At 42.2% G+C, this 19,233-nt stretch overlaps 1 protein-coding gene across 3 annotated transcripts; it reads right to left on the bottom strand.

Annotated features, from left to right (window-relative positions):
* Positions 1–241: 241 nt before the first annotated feature.
* Positions 242–18,206, bottom strand: mettl1 (methyltransferase 1, tRNA methylguanosine). 3 transcript variants are annotated; one of them, XM_043681761.2, is made up of 6 exons: positions 18,071–18,206; positions 12,640–12,806; positions 6,804–6,988; positions 6,528–6,641; positions 6,089–6,190; positions 242–4,936 (listed from the first exon to the last, which is right to left on the bottom strand). In XM_043681761.2, exons 1-6 carry the CDS (start codon positions 18,148–18,150, stop codon positions 4,790–4,792), a joined length of 795 nt encoding a protein of 264 aa, XP_043537696.1. In that variant the 5' UTR covers positions 18,151–18,206; the 3' UTR covers positions 242–4,789. The 3 variants fall into 3 exon arrangements, with proteins under 3 accessions (XP_043537696.1, XP_087841568.1, XP_043537697.1); XM_087985442.1 differs by having other exon boundaries at positions 18,067–18,150; XM_043681762.2 differs by having other exon boundaries at positions 18,020–18,131.
* Positions 18,207–19,233: the final 1,027 nt, after the last annotated feature.

Genomic DNA, 19,233 nt, shown 5'->3' with positions numbered 1-19,233 from the left:
TAAAATAACTACTGCTACACAGAACGGGCAGCTCAGTAATGATAATGACATGTCATAGGAAGGAGTTTTGAAACAAAAACCATGAGGTTGTGTCCTAAATACATACATTAGTCAAAAGAAACCATGTGTTTAGTAACAAATTCTTTTGCGGTTTGTATTTAAAAAGGCCATTGACTGTAAATCTGTACAAAGATACATTAGTCATTCAGCCATTAGAAATGAGCAAAAAGATCAAGCTCAATAAACTAGGAGTAGTTTTATTACTTAGTACTTTTTCCATATCTCAACACATATAATTGTTCCGACCTTGGCAAAGAGCCAGGGCAAATCTTTCCATCACTTGTTTGATATATAAACATAACTCAGCAAAATCAATAGATGTCAATCCTGCACTGTAATCTTGGCGACCAAACAGCTCAAATCACTGAACGTGCTTAAGTTAATAGAGTCATAGAGGTGTACAGCACAGAAACAGACCCTTGAGTCCAACTTGTCCACGTCGACCACATATCCTAACCCAATCTAGTTCCATTTGCCAGCACTTGGCCCATATCCCTCTAAACTCTTCCTATTCATATACCCATCTGGATGACTTTAAATGCTGTAAATTGTACCAGCCTCCACTACTTCCTCTGGCAGCACATTCTATAGATGCACCACCCTTGACATGAAAATGTTGCCCCTTTAGGTCCCTTTTATATCTTTACCCCTCTCATCTTAAACCTATGCCCTCTTGTTCAGGACTTCCCCACTCCAGGGAAAGGCCTTGTCTATTTACCCTATCCATGCCAGTCATAATTTTGTAAACCTCTATGAGGTCATCCCTCAGCCTCCAACACTCCAGGGAAAACAGCCCCAGCCTATTCAGCCTCTCCCTGTAGCTCAAATCATCCAACCCTGGCAACATTCTTGTAAATCTTTTCTGAACCCTGTCAAGTTTCACAACATCCTTCCAAAAGGAGGGAGACCAGAATTGCACATAACATTCCAAAAGTGGCCTCACCAATGTTCTGGTTAATGGTAGGGTCTTGGGGAGTGTTGCCAAACAAAAAGAGTCCTAGGAATGTAGCAGCGCAGGTGCATAGTTCCTTGAAAGTGGAGTCGCAGGTAGACAGTGTGGTGAAGGTGGCATTTGACATGCTTGCCTTTATTGGTCAGAGCATTGTATATAGGAGTTGAAACATCATGTAGCAGTTGTACAGGACACTGGTGAGGCTACATTTGGAATACTGCGGGCAATTCTGGTGGCCCTTCTAATAGCAAGAATGTTGTTAAACTGGAGAGGGTGCAGAAAAAATTTACAAGAATGTTGCTGGGATTGGAGGTCTGAGTTATAGGGAGAGAACATAAGAACCAGTAGCAGGAGTAGGCCATCTGGCTCCTCGAGCATGCTTTGAGAGGCTGAATAGGCTGGGGCTTTTTTCCACTGGAGTATTGAAGACTGAGGGGCAATCTGAAAGAGACTTATAAAATCATGAGGGGCATGGATGGGATAAATAGCCAAGGTCTTTTTCTGAGGAAAGGAGAGTCCAAACCTAGGGGGCATAGGTTTAAAGGTGAGGTGGGGGGAAAAGATTGATAAAGGACTAGAGTCATAATTTTTTTCATGCAGAGGGTGGTGCAAGTACAGAATGAGCTGTCAGAGGAGGTGATGGAGATAGATACAATTACAACATTTAAAAAGACAGCTGAATGGGTGTATGAATAGGAAGGGTTGAGGGGGATATGGACCAAATGCTGGTAAATGGGACTAGGTCAGATTGGGATGTCTGGTCATGTCAGATAAGTTGGGGTGAAGGGGCTATTTCTGTGCTATATGACTCTATGACTTTAAATCCCCTTCCCACTGATCAACAGAAATATTTGCAGATGTTCTGCCCTAAGATCTACTGAGAACTCTATGCTCCTCCAATCTGTTGTTTTGTCTATCCCTGGATTTCCATCAGTCCACCAGTGGCAGCCATTGCTCCATGAAATTAGCCCACTATCTCTTATCCTTCTCCAAACCTCTGCGCTCCTCTTGGTTTGGCCCTTCACGTATCCCTTCACCATTGGGTCCCAAGTTCTGGAATGTGCTCCCCAAGCCCCCCTCTGCTTGTTAGACCAAACCGCTTTCTGTCCTACTATCTCTATGTGGCTCATTTCAAATAATTGGCCAATAATGCTTATGAAGCACCTTAAATTGCTGCTTGATCCAACAGCTTTGCAAATTGAAATATGCTGGCTAGTTTCCTACTAAAGAAGGACACAGCATTTTAGGATCGTGAATTGTGAAATCTCCACAGAGATTCCGAAATAGCCAATCCTTATTATAAAAAGGCCCTATACACTTATTTGTGGTTTATGGGAAAGAAAGGGTTTGAGCAGATTGCAAATTTGAATCAATTTTAAACACATTTAAAATATTACAGAAAAAGCTACTTCAGCTCAAGTGCTGTTAAAAACAGCTGCTCAAATGCCAGTAAACACAAGCATTGTTTTCAGTGACCTCACACAAAAAGCATTACTTCATTCCATCAAAAGTGGCTGTATTTTCTGAATGGTCACTAATTTAAAAATTTATAGAATACACATGGAACATAAACTTGCAGTTTTTAAAATCCTGAATTGATGAAATAAGGACATATTTATAAAATACAAAGTGACAATAGGATCCCAGCTCAAGAGTGTGTAGATGAGAATGAACAAAAAATGAAGCCAGAGTTTCTGCAAAACCATGGTAGATTTCAGAGACACAAATTGTGAATACTGTTTAAAAATGTAAAAAGGCACACAAGTAGCCTACAGAACTTAGCCTACCCAGAAAAAACGTATTCGATTGACTTATATGTTGGAATTAAGTTTTTTAAAATACATATTTGGCCCTTACAACTCTAACTCAGTGACCCTTTCAGTTAATTATTGCCCTTCTTTTACAAGCTGTGTGCTGTAACTACTGACCTCATCACCTGAAAGCACAGCAACTTTATTGCAAATAGTCAAAAATTCTGTATCTAAGAAATGCACATTTGCCCTGTAACCAGTGTCAAAATACATGACACTGTTCAATCCAATCCATTAAAGTCAACTAGAAACAAGATTGTATACTTTCATGATCATATTGGTAATGATGCTAGTGAACCTGGCACCTTTTATGACAGCAGCAATGAACCAGTCTGATATTAATGCCTACTAACATGTTGATTATTGAAACCCCAGCAATATTATAAAGTTTCAATTAATGGCAAATCCATATGAAGGGGAATTTTGTTCAATTTTTTTAAAAAAGGGTTATTTATTGGGAACAAGATTGGAGACAAAATCAAAATTTGACAGAATTTATGAAATTGAAGTGTGTGTTTTAGAATGTTGTGTTGCAGGTGTCAGTTCCAGCAGTCCACCGTTTCAAACTAAAATATCTTAATGATAAAGTTGAATCAGAATAATGAACATCTAATCTTCAAAAGCAAAAGATCAAAATAGTCTGTTTTCATTACAATATGGATTAAGATCAAGATAATTTTAACTCAGTGGCCACAGTCAACTAGCCAATTTTAGTTTTTTCCATAGCTGCAAATAAATATTAGAAAAAGAAAATAACCAAATGAACCAGCTTGAATTTATTTTCTATATCTGCGGGATGTCCTACAGTGGTACACATTTAAATAAATACCTTTTAAATGTATGATGGTGGAGGTGCTAGTGTTGGACTGGGGTGGACAAAGTTAAAAATCACACAACACCAGGTTATCGTCCAACACGTTTATTTGGAAGTACAAGCTTTTGAAGTGCTGCTCCTTCACTAGCTAGCTATCTGACAAAGGAGCAGTGCTCCGAAAGCTAATACTTCAAAATAAACCTGTAAGACTATAACCTGGTGTTATGTGATTGTTAACTTTGAAATGTAGTTATTTTTGTACGGTAATGATTTGCAGGAGTGAAATTATTCACAATAAGACACTTTTGAGAACATTGTTGCGAGATGAATATTGACCAGTACACTGGGAGAATTTTCTGAATGGATGATAATTAATTTCAAAGATAGAAGATAATTATTTCATCGGTGAGGAGACTTCCAACAGTGCAGCAGTCCTTATATTATGAGTCAGATTCAAACTCACAATCCTGTGACTCAGAGGGGAGTGCTATCAATGGAGATAAGATGACACTCAAGGTACTAAAGGAAGCAAAAGTAGCTATTATTAATATGGCATTGAGCCTGCTTGATAAATCCTCTGATGTAAAGACAGGCAGACAGAATTGTATTTGTATACTGCCTTTCACAGCCTCAGGAAACCAGAAAATAATTAATTGGGTTTTGGGAAATGTCATTACTGCTGTAATATAGGTAGCTGTTTAAGAAGCTTTAAGTTCAAGCATGCATCTTAAAGGTGATACAATTCTCAACTGCAGCAAGACTAAACAAACAAATCAGTGACAGTGAAGACTTCTGATGTACATATTTCAGTAGAATCTTTTACATTGATTTTTAGAGCGTGAAATAAGGAATATAGCATTGATAAATATTTTACAACCATAAAACTAAACGTCTGTAAATTGCCTGTAGGTAACCAATGTTCAAACCCTTCACTTATACTGTTGATATGTAACATTCATGCAAGAATGTACAGTTGTCAACACTTGTATTTGAAGACTGCCATTAAGGTTATTTTCAGTTCATTTAGGTGGGCCATCCCACCTTCAATGCAGTTTCTCCAGTTGTAGCTACCAGAGTGGGTCTTGTGCGTTCCAACTGACGTGTGCTTACTGCTTTGTCACTTGCCTCTGTGAAATCAAATGAGAGTTCCTCTCAGGACTTTTGCTCTTCAATTTTCAGCTTCTGGTTTTTATCCTCAACTCGTTGAAATACCGCAGTAAAATTCTGTCCTCCATTCCTTAATACTTTTTTACCTTCTTCTGTGCAGACACCAAGGCGATCAATGATGATGTCATCTTTCTGGTTTAAAGAAATAAATAAGGCATCAGAAAGTTATCCCAAGTTTCTTTTAAAAGATGCCTCCCACCCACCCATAGCTAGGAATGAAAAAAGTAAACTTCACTGACCCAATCTGAAATGGCAAACTAGGAGCTGCATTAAATAGTAGCACAGGCACAACTCTCATTTTCCTTCCCCATGGCAGTGAAGGGTCACAAAATAACAGATTTTGCAACAAGTTAAAGATCAAATTCCATTGGAAATAGGAGGGGATCCGAAGAAAGTCCCATAGCCTGGGATGAAGCAAAATCAGAAAGCACAGATACCGATAAATTCAAACTGAAATGGTCAACTTGGCATTAGAAGATTTCCAACTCAAGACTCAGAAGAAAATCTTGATTTCAGAATTATTTCACTTTTAAAAACAAATCTAAGTTGGACCTGGACATGGCTAGTTCAAAATGTTTGTGCCAATTTTCTCCTCAAAATCTGTTGACTTCTTTACTGGAACAGGGGCCCCATGGGCACAGAGACATAGAGTCATACAGCATGGAAATAGATCCAATTTGTCTGCGCCAATCACACATCCCAATCTGACTAGTCCCATTTGCCAGCATTTGGCCTATATCCCTCTAAACCCTTCCCATTTGTGTACCCATCCAGATGCCTTTTAAATGTTGTAATTGTACCCGCCTCCACCACTTGCTTTTGTTCACATAGTTCAGTGTCTCTGACCTTTGGACAGGGAATAGAAAACCAACTGGTTCCTGCTGGATAGTGCACTAAAACAAACACAGGATTGGGGGGCTGGCAAACTAAGAAAGGCGGAAATAGTTTTTGTTCAATTTCAAAAGTGAAGAACAGCAAGTTGGGAGATAAATCAAAAGGACTGTCAAACCTTATGGGAACTATCCAGGGCCTGGGGGGAAAAAAATAGTATGAATAGAGGGGAGTGTTGATAAAACAATTGACGAAGGAAGAATTCTCTGAAATGTATTATATGCTTTAAAGAATTAGACTTACCATTATGCAAACCTTACATTTACATAGTGCTTTTCACAGTCATCAGATATTTCAAAGTGCTTTACAGCCAATGAAGCACTTCTGAAGTATACTTTTGCACAATTCAAATTTGTATTGTAACATCTATGCATATGCAAGTATAATTCTCACCAGTTTCTCTAGTTGAACGTATTCAAACAATGGGTGTTCTGTGAAGTGTTTGACCATCCACTCATGTACTTCCTGCACATCAGTAATTGTGTAGACCAAACCCTAAGGACAGAAAAAAAAAGTCAACATCAGGAAAAGAGCTCTTATTACCCAAAAAGCACAATTATTTCATAAAACCAGAAGCAAGTACAAATCTACACAGAGATGACCTTTCTCTGCACCTTCTTAGCTGTAACACGATATTCTGCATTCTGTTCTATTACCCTGATGTACTTATGCAAGGTATGATTTGTTTGGTTAGCATGCAAAACAATACATTTCACTATATCTTGATAAAATGTGACAATAAATCAAATAGTACTGCCTAGGTGAAGTGGAAGCTCATAATCAGGTGCTATCATGAGTCTTAACACCAATTATGGAATAAAAAGACACTTACCCCGACACGCAGTACATGAGCATATTCAGCCAGCAATGTAGAGCTAATTATTCTCCATTTGTGTTTTGTCTTTTTAAAATGTGGATCCGGAAAGAGGAAAAACATCTTACTTAGCTGCAAATAGAAACAATTGTTGTAGAGTTTTGAGAAAGTGCCAAATATTCCAGAGAAACATTAGATGATAAATGATTAAACAACCAAGGGGATTCTGAAATTTTCAGCACAAGAGTTCTATTATGGGAAAGTCACAGTCAATGAATAAACCAATCACTGTACCTGCCCTTTTTTGAAGAAGTTTGGTAAATACTTCATGGCATTGCTTCTAATGCACGCGATATTCTGGTACTTTCCGGGATTGGAAGCTCTTAGCGATTTGATGCGATCAATGACATAGTCAGATACCTTCACTCGGATTTCGAGACCCAGAATCAATGAATTGGGAAATAGATCAGATAACTCAACTGTGAAAAAAAGGTCCATTAATAAAATCTGCTGTGTGCAATTTAAGATCACCCTTTGGTGCTTAGCTCCAAGGAATAATGTAGGTTTGACTTAATCTGAACTGCATTAAACCAAACAGAATACAACAGTGTCACACAAGGTGCAAGTAACAACAGACCTCTGCTACAGGAGGGTTAATTGGCTTTAAAGAGGCACCAAAATCCTAGATTAAATGTATTGTGGAGGACCTGACTAAAATTAGTGACAGAGTCACAGATGCAAGGACAGTTACTGATCAGGAAGAAAGAATTAGGGCTGGAAGAAAGAATTAGGGAACAATGAGGCAATGTGAGCACTAGTCCCTGGTATTAACTCTTTGATACATGTACGATGTCAGCAATCATTGGAAATATTTTTGATAAAATAATGTGCAATCGAAATCCAATTGAATCGATCATCGAAGACAATATTTTTCCTCTTTTAAGTAAAATATTCTCCCAACATTTTCAATTAAACCAGACTCTTTTTAGTTTAGCTCACGGACAATTGACTAGTGTCATGATTTGTAATTATCCTGAACAAACATAATAGCGAGTTTGAGCTGAAAAATGTGTTGCCGGAAAAACGCAGCAGGTCAGGCAGCATCCAAGGAGCAGGAGAATCGACGTTTCGGGTATTAGCCCTTCTTCAGGAATGAGGAGAGTGTGTCAAGCAGGTTAAGATAAAAGATAGGGAGGAGGGACTTGGGGGAGGGCTGTTGGGAATGCGATAGGTGGAAGGAGGTTAAGGTGAGGGTGATATGCCGGGGTGGGGGCGGAGAGGTCGGGAAGAAGATTGCAGGTCAAGAAGGCGGTGCTGAGTCCAAGGGTTGGGACTGAGATAAGGTGGGGGGAGGGGAAATGAGGAAGCTGGAGAAATCTGCATTCATCCCTCTACATTGGGGAGACAGGCCGCCTACTTGCGGAACGTTTCAGAGAACACCTCTGGGACACCCACACCAACCAACCCAACCACCCCGTGGCTGAACACTTAACTCCCCCTCCCACTCCGCCAAGGACATGCAGGTCCTTGGCCTCCTCAATCGCCAGACCATGGCAACACGACGCCTGGAAGAAGAGCGCCTCATCTTCCGTCTAAGAACCCTCCAACCACAAGGGATAAATGCAGATTTCTCCAGCTTCCTCATTTCCCCTCCCCCCACCTTATCTCAGTCCCAGCCCTCGGACTCAGCACTGCTTTCTTGACCTGCAATCTTCTTTCCGACCTCTCTGCCCCCACCCCCTCTCCGGCCTAGCACCCTCACCTTAACCTCCTTCCACCTATCGCATTCCCAATGCCCCTCCCCCAAGTCCCTTCTCCCTACTTTTTATCTTTGCCTGCTTGGCACTCCCTCCTCATTCCTGAAGAAGTGCTTATGCCCGAAACGTCGATTCTCCTGCTCCTTGGATGCTGCCTGACCTGCTGCGCTTTTCCAGCAACACATTTTTCAGCTCTGATCTCCAGCATCTGCAGTCCTCACTTTCTCCATAATGGTAAGTTTGCAGATGACACCAAAATTGGAGGTGTAGTGGACAGTGAAGAAGATTACCTCAGAGTACAACAGGATTTTGATTTGATGGGCCAACGGGCCGCGGAGTAGCAGATGGAGTTTAATTTAGATAAACGAGGTGCTGCATTTTTGGAAAGGCAAATCAGGCCTTTGTAGTAAAGTCCTGGGGAGTGTTTCTGAACAAAGAGACCTTGAAGTGCAGGTCCATATGCCCTTGAAAGTGGGGTTGCACGAAGATAGGATAGTGATGATGTTTGGTGTGCTTTCCTATATTGGTAAGTGCATTGAGTATAGGAGTTGGGAGGTCATGTTGCAGCTGTACAGGACATTGGTGAGGCCACTGTTGGAATATTTGTGCAATTCTGGTCTCCTTCATATCGAAAGGATGTTGTGAAACTTGAAAGGGTTCAGAAAAGAATTACAAGGATGTTGCCAGGGTTGGAGGATTTGAGCTATAGGGAGAGGCTGCATTGGCTGGGGCTGTTTCCCCTGGAGCATCAAAGGCTGAAGGGTGATCTTATAGAGGTTTATAAAATCATGAGGGACATGGACAAGGTAAACAGACAAAGACTTTTCCCTGGGGTGGGGGGAGTCCAGAACTAGAGGGCATAGGTTTAGGGCAAGATGGAGAACATTTAAAAAGGACCTAGAGGGTGCTGCGTGTGTGGAATGAGCTGCCAGAGGAAGTGGTGGAGGCTGGTACAATTCCAAATACCTTTTAAATGTTGTATGGGTATATGAATAGGAAGGGTTTAGAGGGATATGGGCCAAATTCTGGTAAATGAGACCAGATCGCTTTAGGATATCTGGTCAGCATGGACGAGTTGGATTGAAGGGTCTGTTTCTGTGCTGTACATATCTGTGACTTTAAGTATACGGATTAATACAGCAGTAAGCATCTTTCCTTGTGTGAAGATTTATTATTTGGAAACTTGGTTTACAAAGTGGGTTTTAGGCTGTAAGTTCTGTGAATGCTACTTTTTTGTTTAAGAGTCAGAATTGTTTTTTTAAAAAAACGTAGTGGGTCAAAATATCATTTTCAAGGCTAAATGCCTAGATAAACTACCTGGTGAGATAATTGCTGAAGTGTTTACTCGGTTAAACTTTTTTCTGCAATTCATAAAAAAGACCGAGGCCAGAAATAGGTTCTGTTCAGAAAGTAAAGATCCATACCAGCAAAAGGGCAGCTTACTTTTGGCAGTCTCCAGGCCATTAGAGCTGGAATTAAGTATAAAGTTATTCTTGCCGTCTAAGTAGACAGGGCTGGAAAAAAATTCCTCAGCTTTTCTTAGAATTCTAAATCAGAAACCATAAGTGAGTTACCCTATGTCTGCGTGTCTCTGGAGAGAGACAGAGAATTGGACCTGCAAAAGTGCAGAAATTTGCTGAAAAGAAGTGCATGCAACCTTGTCAAGTGAGTAAGAAATTAAAGAGTGAAGATAGGAGTGATTCTTCACTGCGGTTGACTATCTATTAATAAAAGGATATTACTGGGCAAAAAAGGGTTGAATATTTCTTTTTGCTGTTTTGTTTTTGTCCTTTTGGCTTACAAGTACATTAACAGGCTCGTGAACATATTCAGTGACTGACCACAGCTGTCAAGTAGCAAAAAATAAAACTAATCAGATTTTCCTCTGCAATCTGACTTACCCAGTATTATCATTAGTTAGGATCATAACACCTTACACTGTGCAATAGAATGGCAGCAGTGTTAGACAACAAATCACAAAGATGATATTTCCAAAATGGTAAGTAAAAAAAAAAAGCACCCTTTGGGTGAAGATTTGTAGCTCGGGTGCTCGTTGTTGTGGTTCTATTCGCCGAGCTGGAAATTTTTGTTGCAAACGTTTCGTCCCCTGTCTAGGTGACATCCTCAGTGCTTGGGAGCCTCCTGTGAAGCGCTTCTGTGATGTTTCCTCCGGCATTTATAGTGGCCTGTCCCTGCCGCTTCCGGTTGACAACCGGAAGCGGCAGGGACAGGCCACTATAAATGCCGGAGGAAATACCACAGAAGCGCTTCACAGGAGGCTCCCAAGCACTGAGGATGTCACCTAGACAGGGGACGAAACGTTTGCAACAAAAATTTCCAGCTCGGTGAACAGAACCACAACAAACAGCACCCTGATAAGAGAATGAATACTCCAATTGAAAGCTGAAATTAAACACAATTTCTAAGTATTGGACTTCTGAATGCATTTGTAGAACTTTACATTTTTTAGCAATTTTAAAAATCAATGAATGTTCAGAAACAAAATTGCCCTCAGCCATTGATTAAACTTTGACACAAGCCTTGAACATTTAAAAATATAAGTCGTCTTGGTTTCAAGTACCACAAGTTCCAGGAACTATTTGCTGTCCAAACAGTTCTGAAATATTACTTATTGACAAAGGATTAGTGGATACACAATTGGATTTTTCACCACTTTGCAATAAACACAAAAATCCCAAAACTCCTGTTCACATAACCTAAGACATACTACATCAGGTTGTTTAATATTCCAGTACAACATTAAATTCCCATCACTAGATGGAGCTACTGCTTTAAGAATATTTTGACAATTCACAGACCACCAAATAACCATACTTCAGATTTTGAAAATGTCTGCTGGGCTAACACAGAAGAATCTCTCAATTATTCCACATCATGTGACACTTCATAATTATCACTTGTTCAAATATAATAGCTTTTGAAACATTTGAGACAATGTTGCATTAAACATATTAAATGTTTATATTAGAAAATTAGAAAAGTAAACTTTTTTTAAAAATACATTGGAGGGTCAGAACTGGAAATAAATCCATCACTTGTACCCAATATTACGTAGTAACTTGACGGCATTTGTTTACTTATTCCTGTCTTGCAAGTTGCTAAACATAGATTCCCATTGAGCATTTTTTTGTCTTCTTGTTGTAAGTCCTTCTCAAAAATACTCCAAAATAAACTTGGTGCATCCTAAGAATTTGAGCACAGGCGCTAGCCATTTGGCTCACAGCAATTGTGGAACATTGTAGAAGGACCTCTTGTAATGCAGTGGTAGTGTCCCCACTCTGAACTGGGAGGCCTGTGTTCAAGTCCCACCTGCTCCAGAGGTGTGTAATAATATCTCTAAACAGGTTTATTAGAAAAATAGGCTGTGGAACGCTGTTTTAATCACTGCAATGCTTACTCTACAGGCCGCATTATCTTTTGTGCACAATCTGAGTACTTTATGTTGAAACTGTGTAACCAAAATTTATTTCACTGCCAGGCACTGAAATCCTGAAATGAAGGGAAAATATACTAAAATGTCTTTAAAGAAATTTTAAAAAAAACGAAGGATCACACCTTCTCTCAATCAAATACAGTGAGACTATCAGCACAACCACAAGCATTTGTTCAGCATTCCAAACTCAAGGCATCCAAAGGCTCTTTTCTAGTAGAAATAGAAAGGCATGAATGGAAGATTAGGATTTCAACAACAACGTTTGGGTTTGATTTGAAATAAAAACAAAAATGCTGGAAATACTCAGCAGTATCTCTGGAGGGAAATAGGGTTAACGTTTCAGACTGATAATCCTTCATCAGAATGGAGAAAAAATAGAAAACAAGTTTGGAACAAGTGAAAGGGTAAAGAAGACTAGAGGTCGCTGATAAGGCGAAGCAGAAAAATTAAATGATAAAATACTTCTTGGTACAAATCACAAAGACAGTGGTGATGGGTATAGCAAAGAAACAAAAGATGTGTTCAGATGAAATGCGAATGGCTGGACAGCAGCTATTTGAATGTAATGTGAAGGAATAAAGAAAGAAATTAGAAAAAAAGCCAAGCCAGCAAAAAAAAGGACACAAGATGGAGGCAGAGATTTGGACTTAAAATTGTCAGACTCAATTCTGAGTCCAAAAGGCTGTAGGGTGCCTTTCTTTGAATTAAATTGAATTTCACTGGAACATGTAGCAGGTCATGAACAGAAAGGTCAGAGCAGGAGTAAGATGGAGAAGTGAAATTACAAGTGATAGAAGCTCAGGGTCATGCTTGCAGACCAAATAGACATTTTAGTTTGAATAGATTGCTCTATTCCATTTTCCTCATGGAATATTGAGAGAATTGGTCATATGCCCAGATTGCTCTACATCATTCATACCTAGTAAACCTCCATATCCACAGCCTATATCTGCAAACTCCACCTGGAACTTCAATTTCTTTTCATCAATGAGATCTTTCTCATCATCGTGATGGTAATTTTCTGAGCGTGGTTTGAAATATTCAGGGTAGTGCTGGGACCAGTCCATCACTTCAGGCTTTACAGGGCTGCAGAAAGAGAGGCATATGTTACAAACACAAGGAATTGTTATCTATAATCTTGAGGGAATCACACTTTATCTGCTTGGTAAAACTGCAAATTCTTCATGGAAATTTGAATGGTTATTGTTGATTGTTTTGAGTTCAGGAATTTGAGTTGATTTAATCAAGCTGTTTAAAATTGATAAATTAGTAAAAACAACAAAAAGATAACCAACAAAAGGGGGGAGAATTTTTGAGGGTAAACTAGCAAATGATATAATGGAAAAGGGTAGTAATATGGAAAAATATGAGGTTATGCACTTTGGCAGGAATAAGAAGAAACTGAATATTATATAAATGGACAAAGACTGCAGAAGGCTGACACACTGATTGATTTGGGATGTCTCATGCATAAGTCATAATAAAAAACTATCACACAAGTTCAGCAGGTAGTAGAAGAGGCAAATAGAACATTGGATTTTATTTGAAAGAGTGTGGTGTTGGAAAAGCACAGCCAGTCAGGCAGCATCTGAGGAGCAGGAGAGTCGACATTTTGAGCATAAGCTCTTCATCAGGAATGAGGGGGTGGCCCAAGGGGGCTGAGAGATAAATGGGAGGAGGGGTAGCCGGGAATGCAATGGGTAGATGGAGGTGGGGGTGAAGGTAACAGCTTGGAGAGGAGGGTGGAGAGGATAGGTGGGAAGGAAGATGGACAGGTAGGGCAGTTCAAGAGGGCAGTGCCGGGTTAGAAGGTAGGATCTGGGATAAGGTGACTGTGGGTAGGGTGTGTGTGTGTATAATCCACATTGATCCTGTCTGGTTGAAGGGTCCCAGGCCGGAAAATGAGGCGTTCTTCCTCCAGGCGTATGGTGGCTAGGGTTTGACGGTGGAGGCAGCCCAGAACTTGCATGTCCTTGGTGGAGTGGGAGGGGGAGATGGTGTTCGGCCACAGGTCAGTGGGGTTGTTTAGTGCATGTGTCCCAGAGATGTTCTCTGAAACATTCTGCAAGGGGAGGCATTCTGTCTCCCCAATGTAGAGGAAACCACAGCGAGAGCAACGGACACAGTAGATGATGTGTGGAAGTGCAGGTAAATCTCTGTCGGATGTGGAAGGATCCTTTGGGGGCTTGGACAGAGGGTGAGGGGGAGATGTAGGCGCAGGTTTTGCACTTTCTGCAGTGGCAGGAGAAGGTGCCGGGAGTGGCCGGTGGGTTGGTGGAAGGTGTGGACCTAACAACGGAGTCACGGAGGGAATGGTCTCTCCAGAATGCAGCTAGTGGTGGGGAGGGAAATATATACCTGGTGGTGGGGTCTGTTAGTAGGTGGCAGAAGTGGCGGAGAATGATGTGATTTTTCCGGAGGTTGGTGGGGTGGAAGGTGAGGACCAGGGGTTTCTGTCATTGTTGCAATTTGAGGGATGGGGTTTGAGGGCGGAGGTGCGGAAAGTGGAGGAGATACGTTGGAGGGCATCGTCAACCATGTAGGAGGGGAAATTGCAGTCTTTGAAGAAGGAGGCCATGTGAGATGTTCTGTAGTGGAACTGGTCCTCCTGGGAGCAGATGCAGCAGAGGCGGATGAACTGGGAATAAGGGATGTCGTTTTTACAGGAGGCAGGGTGAGAGGAGGTGTAGTACAGGTAGCTGTGGGAGTTAGTGGGTTTGTAGTAGATGTCAGTGTTAAGTCAGTTGCTGGAAATGGAGATGGAGAGGTCTAGGAAGGGGAGGGAGGTGTCCGAGATGGTCCAGGTAAACTTGAGGTCGGGATGGAAGGTGTTCGTGAAGTTGATGAACTGTTTAACCTCCTTGTGGGAGCACAAGGTGGTGCCGATACAGTCATCAATGTAGCCGAGGAAAAGGTGGGGAATGGTGCTGGCGTAACTCCGGAAGATAGACTGTTCTGTGTAGCCGACAGAGAGACAGGCATAGCTGGGGCCCATGCGGGTGCCCACGGCTACCCCTTTGGTCTGGAGGAAGTGGAAGGGTTTGAAGGAGAAATTGTTGAGGGTGAAGACCAGTTCTGCCAATTGAATAAGTGTGTCAGGAAGGGTACTGGTTGGGTCAGTGGGAGAGGAAGAAATAGAGGGCTTGGAGGCCTTCGTCATGGTGGATGAATGTGTAAAGGGACAGGATGTCCATGGTGAAGATGAGGCGTTGAGGGCTGGGGTAACGAAAGTCATGGAGGAGGTGGAGGGTGTAGATGGTGTCCCGAACGTATGTGAGGAGTTCCTGGACCAAGGGGGACAGGACAGTGTCAAGGTATGCAGAGATAAGTTCAGTGGGGCAGGAGTGGGCTGAGACAATGGGTTGACCGGGGCAATCAGGTTTATGAATTTTGGGTAGGAGGTAGAAATGGGAGGGGAGTGGGGTTCCTGGACTATGAGGTTGGAGGCTACTGGTGGGAATCCCCTGAGGTGATGAGGTTGTGGATGGTCTGGGAGATGATGGTTTGGTGATGGGAGGTGAAGTAGTGACTGAGGGGTCAGTAGGTGTCTGCAAGTTGACACCTGGCTTCAGTGGTGTAGATGTCGATGTGCCAAACTACCACTGTGCCCCCTCCTTGTCTGCTGGCTTGATGGTGAGGTTCGGGTTGGAGCAGAGGGAGTGGAGGGTGAGGGTTTGGAGTGGGTGAGGGGGGTAAACAACAGAATGGAGTATAAAAATAGCAAGGTCTTGCTAAAACTATACAAGGCACTGGTCACATCTAGAATAACATGAACAGTTTTGGTCCCATAAACAGAGGAAGGATATGTGAGCATTGGAAGCAGTTCAGATAAGGTTCACTGGGCTAATCTTGGGGATGAAGGGATTGTCTTCTTAAGGCGAGATTGAGTACATTGGGTCTGTGCTTGTTGGGATTTAGAAGAATGCGAGGCAACCTTATTGAAACAAATTCTTAGGTTGCTTGATGGGGTCAATGCGGAGATGTTGATTCCCCTTGTGGAAGGCTCTCGGACTAAAGGGCAGAATCTCAGAATAGAGGGTCATACATTTAAGACATACAAGGAAGAATTTCTTCTCAGAGGGTAGTGAATCTATGGAATTCTTTTCTTCAGAGGGTTGTCGAGGCTGAGACAGAGATCTTTAATCAGTAAAGGAATCAAGAGTTATAGGGAAAAAGCAGGGAGGGGAGTTGAGGATTATGAGATAAGTGATGATATTATTGAGAGGTAGGACAGACTCAATGGGCCTTGATTAAGCATGTTACACCATTCAGTTGAAGGTTTCCAGTCAAAAATGACAGACTTAGCAGGTAAGATTATCATGGACAAACACAGAATCCTGGAGAAACTCAGCCGGTTTGGCAGCATCTATGGAGAGAGAAACAGAGTTAACATTTCAAGTGCAGTATGACTGTGAAGACTTCTAACTCAATTCCAATTATAGAATCCCTAGTGCGGAAAGAGGCCATTCAGCCCATTGGGTCTACACCGACCCTCCAAAGACCACCCCATGCAGACCCCCACTTCATCTCCATAAACCCATATTTACCATAGTTAATCCACCTAGCCTGCACATCCTGGACACTTTGGACAATTTAGCATGGCCAGATCCACCTAACCTGCACATCTTTGGATTGTGGGAGAAAACCAGAGCACCCAGAGGAAACCCATGCAGACATGGGGAGAATGGGCAAACGCCACACAGACAATCACCCAAGGCTGGAATCAAGTCCAGGTCCCTGGCGGCGTGAGGCAACAGAGTCAATCACTGAACCACTATGTCGCTCCAATTGCCATCAGCATCCACAGCCTTTTTGAGGGGGCATGGAGAACGAGAGAGAGGCATCCTAATGTGTGTGGAAAAGTGCTTCCTGTTTTCAATTCTTGAAGGTCCAGATTCAAGATTGTAGCCCCTTGTTCTGAATTCCTCCAGAGAAATATGTTTCTGGACCATTAGATGAAGGAACAGAAGTAGGCCATTTGCTCCATCTAGGTTGCTGTGCCACTCAGTGCAATCATTGTTCATCTGATAATCCTCAGCTCCACACCTCTTGATTCCTTTACGGATTAAAAATCTATCTATCTCAGTCTGAAATATACTTGACAACCTAGTCTCAAAAGCCCCATACTAGACTGGACTCGAAACATTAACTCTGTTCCTCTCTTCACAGATGTTGCCAGACTTGCTGAGTTTCTCCAGCATTCTCTAAGTTTGTTTCAGATTCAAGCATCTGCAGTATTTTACTTCTATTATTTGAGTATCAAGGGATATGGGTCAAAGGCAGGTAGATGGAATGATAGTATAGATTATCCACAATAAGTGTATAGTAAATTGTATTCAAGGGGTGGGTTCTTTTAATGATGTATTATGAACTTGAGGGAGATTGGGGCTGGGATCAGTATAGAAAGGATTGGAGGATGCAACAGGAAGGCAGAAATTCTTATGTCCACCAAATTCTGATCTGAAAAAAAACCTTACTTTTCATTGTCATAGTTTTTCTGACAGATTTTCCACTATACATCCCTAAGCTTATGATTTAAACATGACCAAAAGTTTGTTCAAATAGGAAGGTTTTAAAAAGCATCTTTAAAGGAGACAGAGATTTCAGGAAAGAATTGCAGAGCTTGGGGATCTGGCAACTGAAGACACAGTGACAAATTATAGATTGATGGAAATCCACTATGTTCAAGAGGCCACTGGATGTCTTTACGGTTGTGTGGCCGGGAAAAGGTTATACAGCTAGGGAGGTGGAAGGAAGTGGCTGTGGAGAGATTTGAAAATAGAATGAGTATTTTAACATTGTGGCATTGCTGGGCCATTAGAGTTAGATCCTAATCATTGTCAATCAAGTACCATGTGGGACTCAGCAATGAGCTTTCCAATGTTGAGAAAGTGACAAACTGTGCTTCCATACCAAAAGATAAAAGATCTGAGTATATGGACTCAATAAAGTTATTTCCTTCTACATACACATTTCACAGTATAACAGTGGTCCGCTCAAATAGACTGCAGCGTGACCTCAATATTACAGTGTAGAAAGAAAATGTGACCCATGACACAGTGTGGAGTAGGAACCCGATATTACAGTGTAGTTAAGTAAAGTGACCATGCTACACTTTAATCAACAAGGTTTGACCACCAAGATGTCCAGCACTCCAGATGAATAGCAATCCACACATATGAGATGCTCAGATCTACCAAGCCGAATTTTTTTTTCTATTTGTTTTAAAGTTGCTTTCAGTGCTTGAAAAGATTTTAATTTCCTTCGATAATAATTTTGGTGCTTTAATTAAAAATTACCCGAAAACTAAGGTGACCACCCCCCAATGAATCTCTTCCTCCCTCACTCACTAATCGAAGACATGATCCGCCATAGGATTGGAGTGAGCACGCTGCCGGTAAAACCGTTTCTGAGGAGCAGATACCGCCATGATCGCCGACTTTGTGAAAGGAAAAGCCGAATTTAAATAATGATGACAGCCCGAGAACGGCGCACACTTCGTGATCGTGGAGAAAACGTCATCACCGAGCGCCCGAATAGCAATGTGTGAGATTCTGGATTAGTGGTGCTGGAAGAGCGCAGCAGGTCAGGCAGCATCCGACGAGCAGCAAAATCGACATTTTGGGCAAAAGCCCTTCATCAGGAATAAAGGCAGAGAGCCTGAAGCGTGGAGAGATAAGCTAGAGGATGGTGGGGAGAAAGTAGTATAGAGTACAATAGGTGAGTGGGGGAGGAGATGAAGGTGTTAGGTCAGGGAGGAGAGGGTGGAGTGGATAGGTGGAAAAGGAGTTAGGCAGGTCGGACAAGTCAAGGGGACAGTGTGGAGCTGGAAGTTTGAAACTAGGATGAGGTGGGGGAAGGGGAAATGAGGAAGCTGTTGAAGTCCATATTGATGCCCTGGGGTTGAAGTGTTCCGAGGCGGAAGATGAGGTGTTCTTCCTCCAGGCGTCTGGTGGTGAGGGAGCGGCGGTGAATAAGGCCCAGGACCTCCATGTCCTCAGCAGAGTGGGAGGGGGAGTTGAAATGTTGGGCCACGGGGCGGTTTGGTCGATTGGTGCGGGTGTCTCGGAGATGTTCCCTAAAGCGCTCTGCTAGGAGGCGCCCAGTCTCCCCAATGTAGAGGAGACCGCATCGGGAGCAACGGATACAATAAATGATATTAGTGGATGTGCAGGTAAAAGTTTGGACGTGGAAGGCTCCTTTAGTGCCTTGGATAGAGGTGAGGGAGGAGGTGTGGGTACAGGTTTTACAGTTCCTGCGGTGGCAGGGGAAAGTGCCAGGATGGGAGGGTGGGTCGTAGGGGGGCGTGGAACTGACCAGATAGTAATGGAGGGAACGGTCTTTGCGGAAGGCGGAAAGGGGTGGGGAGGGAAATATATCCCTGGTGGTGGGGTCTTTTTGGAGGTGGCGGAAATATCGGCGGATGATGTGGTTTATGCGGAGGTTTGTAGGGTGGAAGGTAAGCACCAGGGGCGTTCTGTCCTTGTTACGGTTGGAGGGGTGGGGTCTGAGG

This window comes from Chiloscyllium plagiosum, unplaced genomic scaffold, assembly GCF_037043375.1.
Source record: "Chiloscyllium plagiosum isolate Xiang-an unplaced genomic scaffold, Cpla_swu_hap1 HiC_scaffold_53X, whole genome shotgun sequence".
NCBI lineage: Eukaryota > Metazoa > Chordata > Chondrichthyes > Orectolobiformes > Hemiscylliidae > Chiloscyllium > Chiloscyllium plagiosum.
The sequence above is the reverse complement of the archived record's forward strand: the minus strand, read 5'-3'. Positions and strand labels throughout refer to the sequence as shown.

What these genes read in the sequence shown, in the direction of transcription:
- mettl1 (XM_043681761.2), bottom strand. Translation starts at nt 18,150, where the DNA reads ATGGCGGTATCTGCTCCTCAGAAACGGTTTTACCGGCAGCGTGCTCAC. An exon ending in ACTTCTTCAAAAAAGGGCAG is followed by an intron (nt 6,642 to 6,803) that starts GTACAGTGATTG and finishes TTCTATTTGCAG; the next exon opens with CTAAGTAAGATGTTTTTCCT. An exon ending in CTCATGTACTGCGTGTCGGG is followed by an intron (nt 6,191 to 6,527) that starts GTAAGTGTCTTT and finishes TTCTGTCCTTAG; the next exon opens with GGTTTGGTCTACACAATTAC.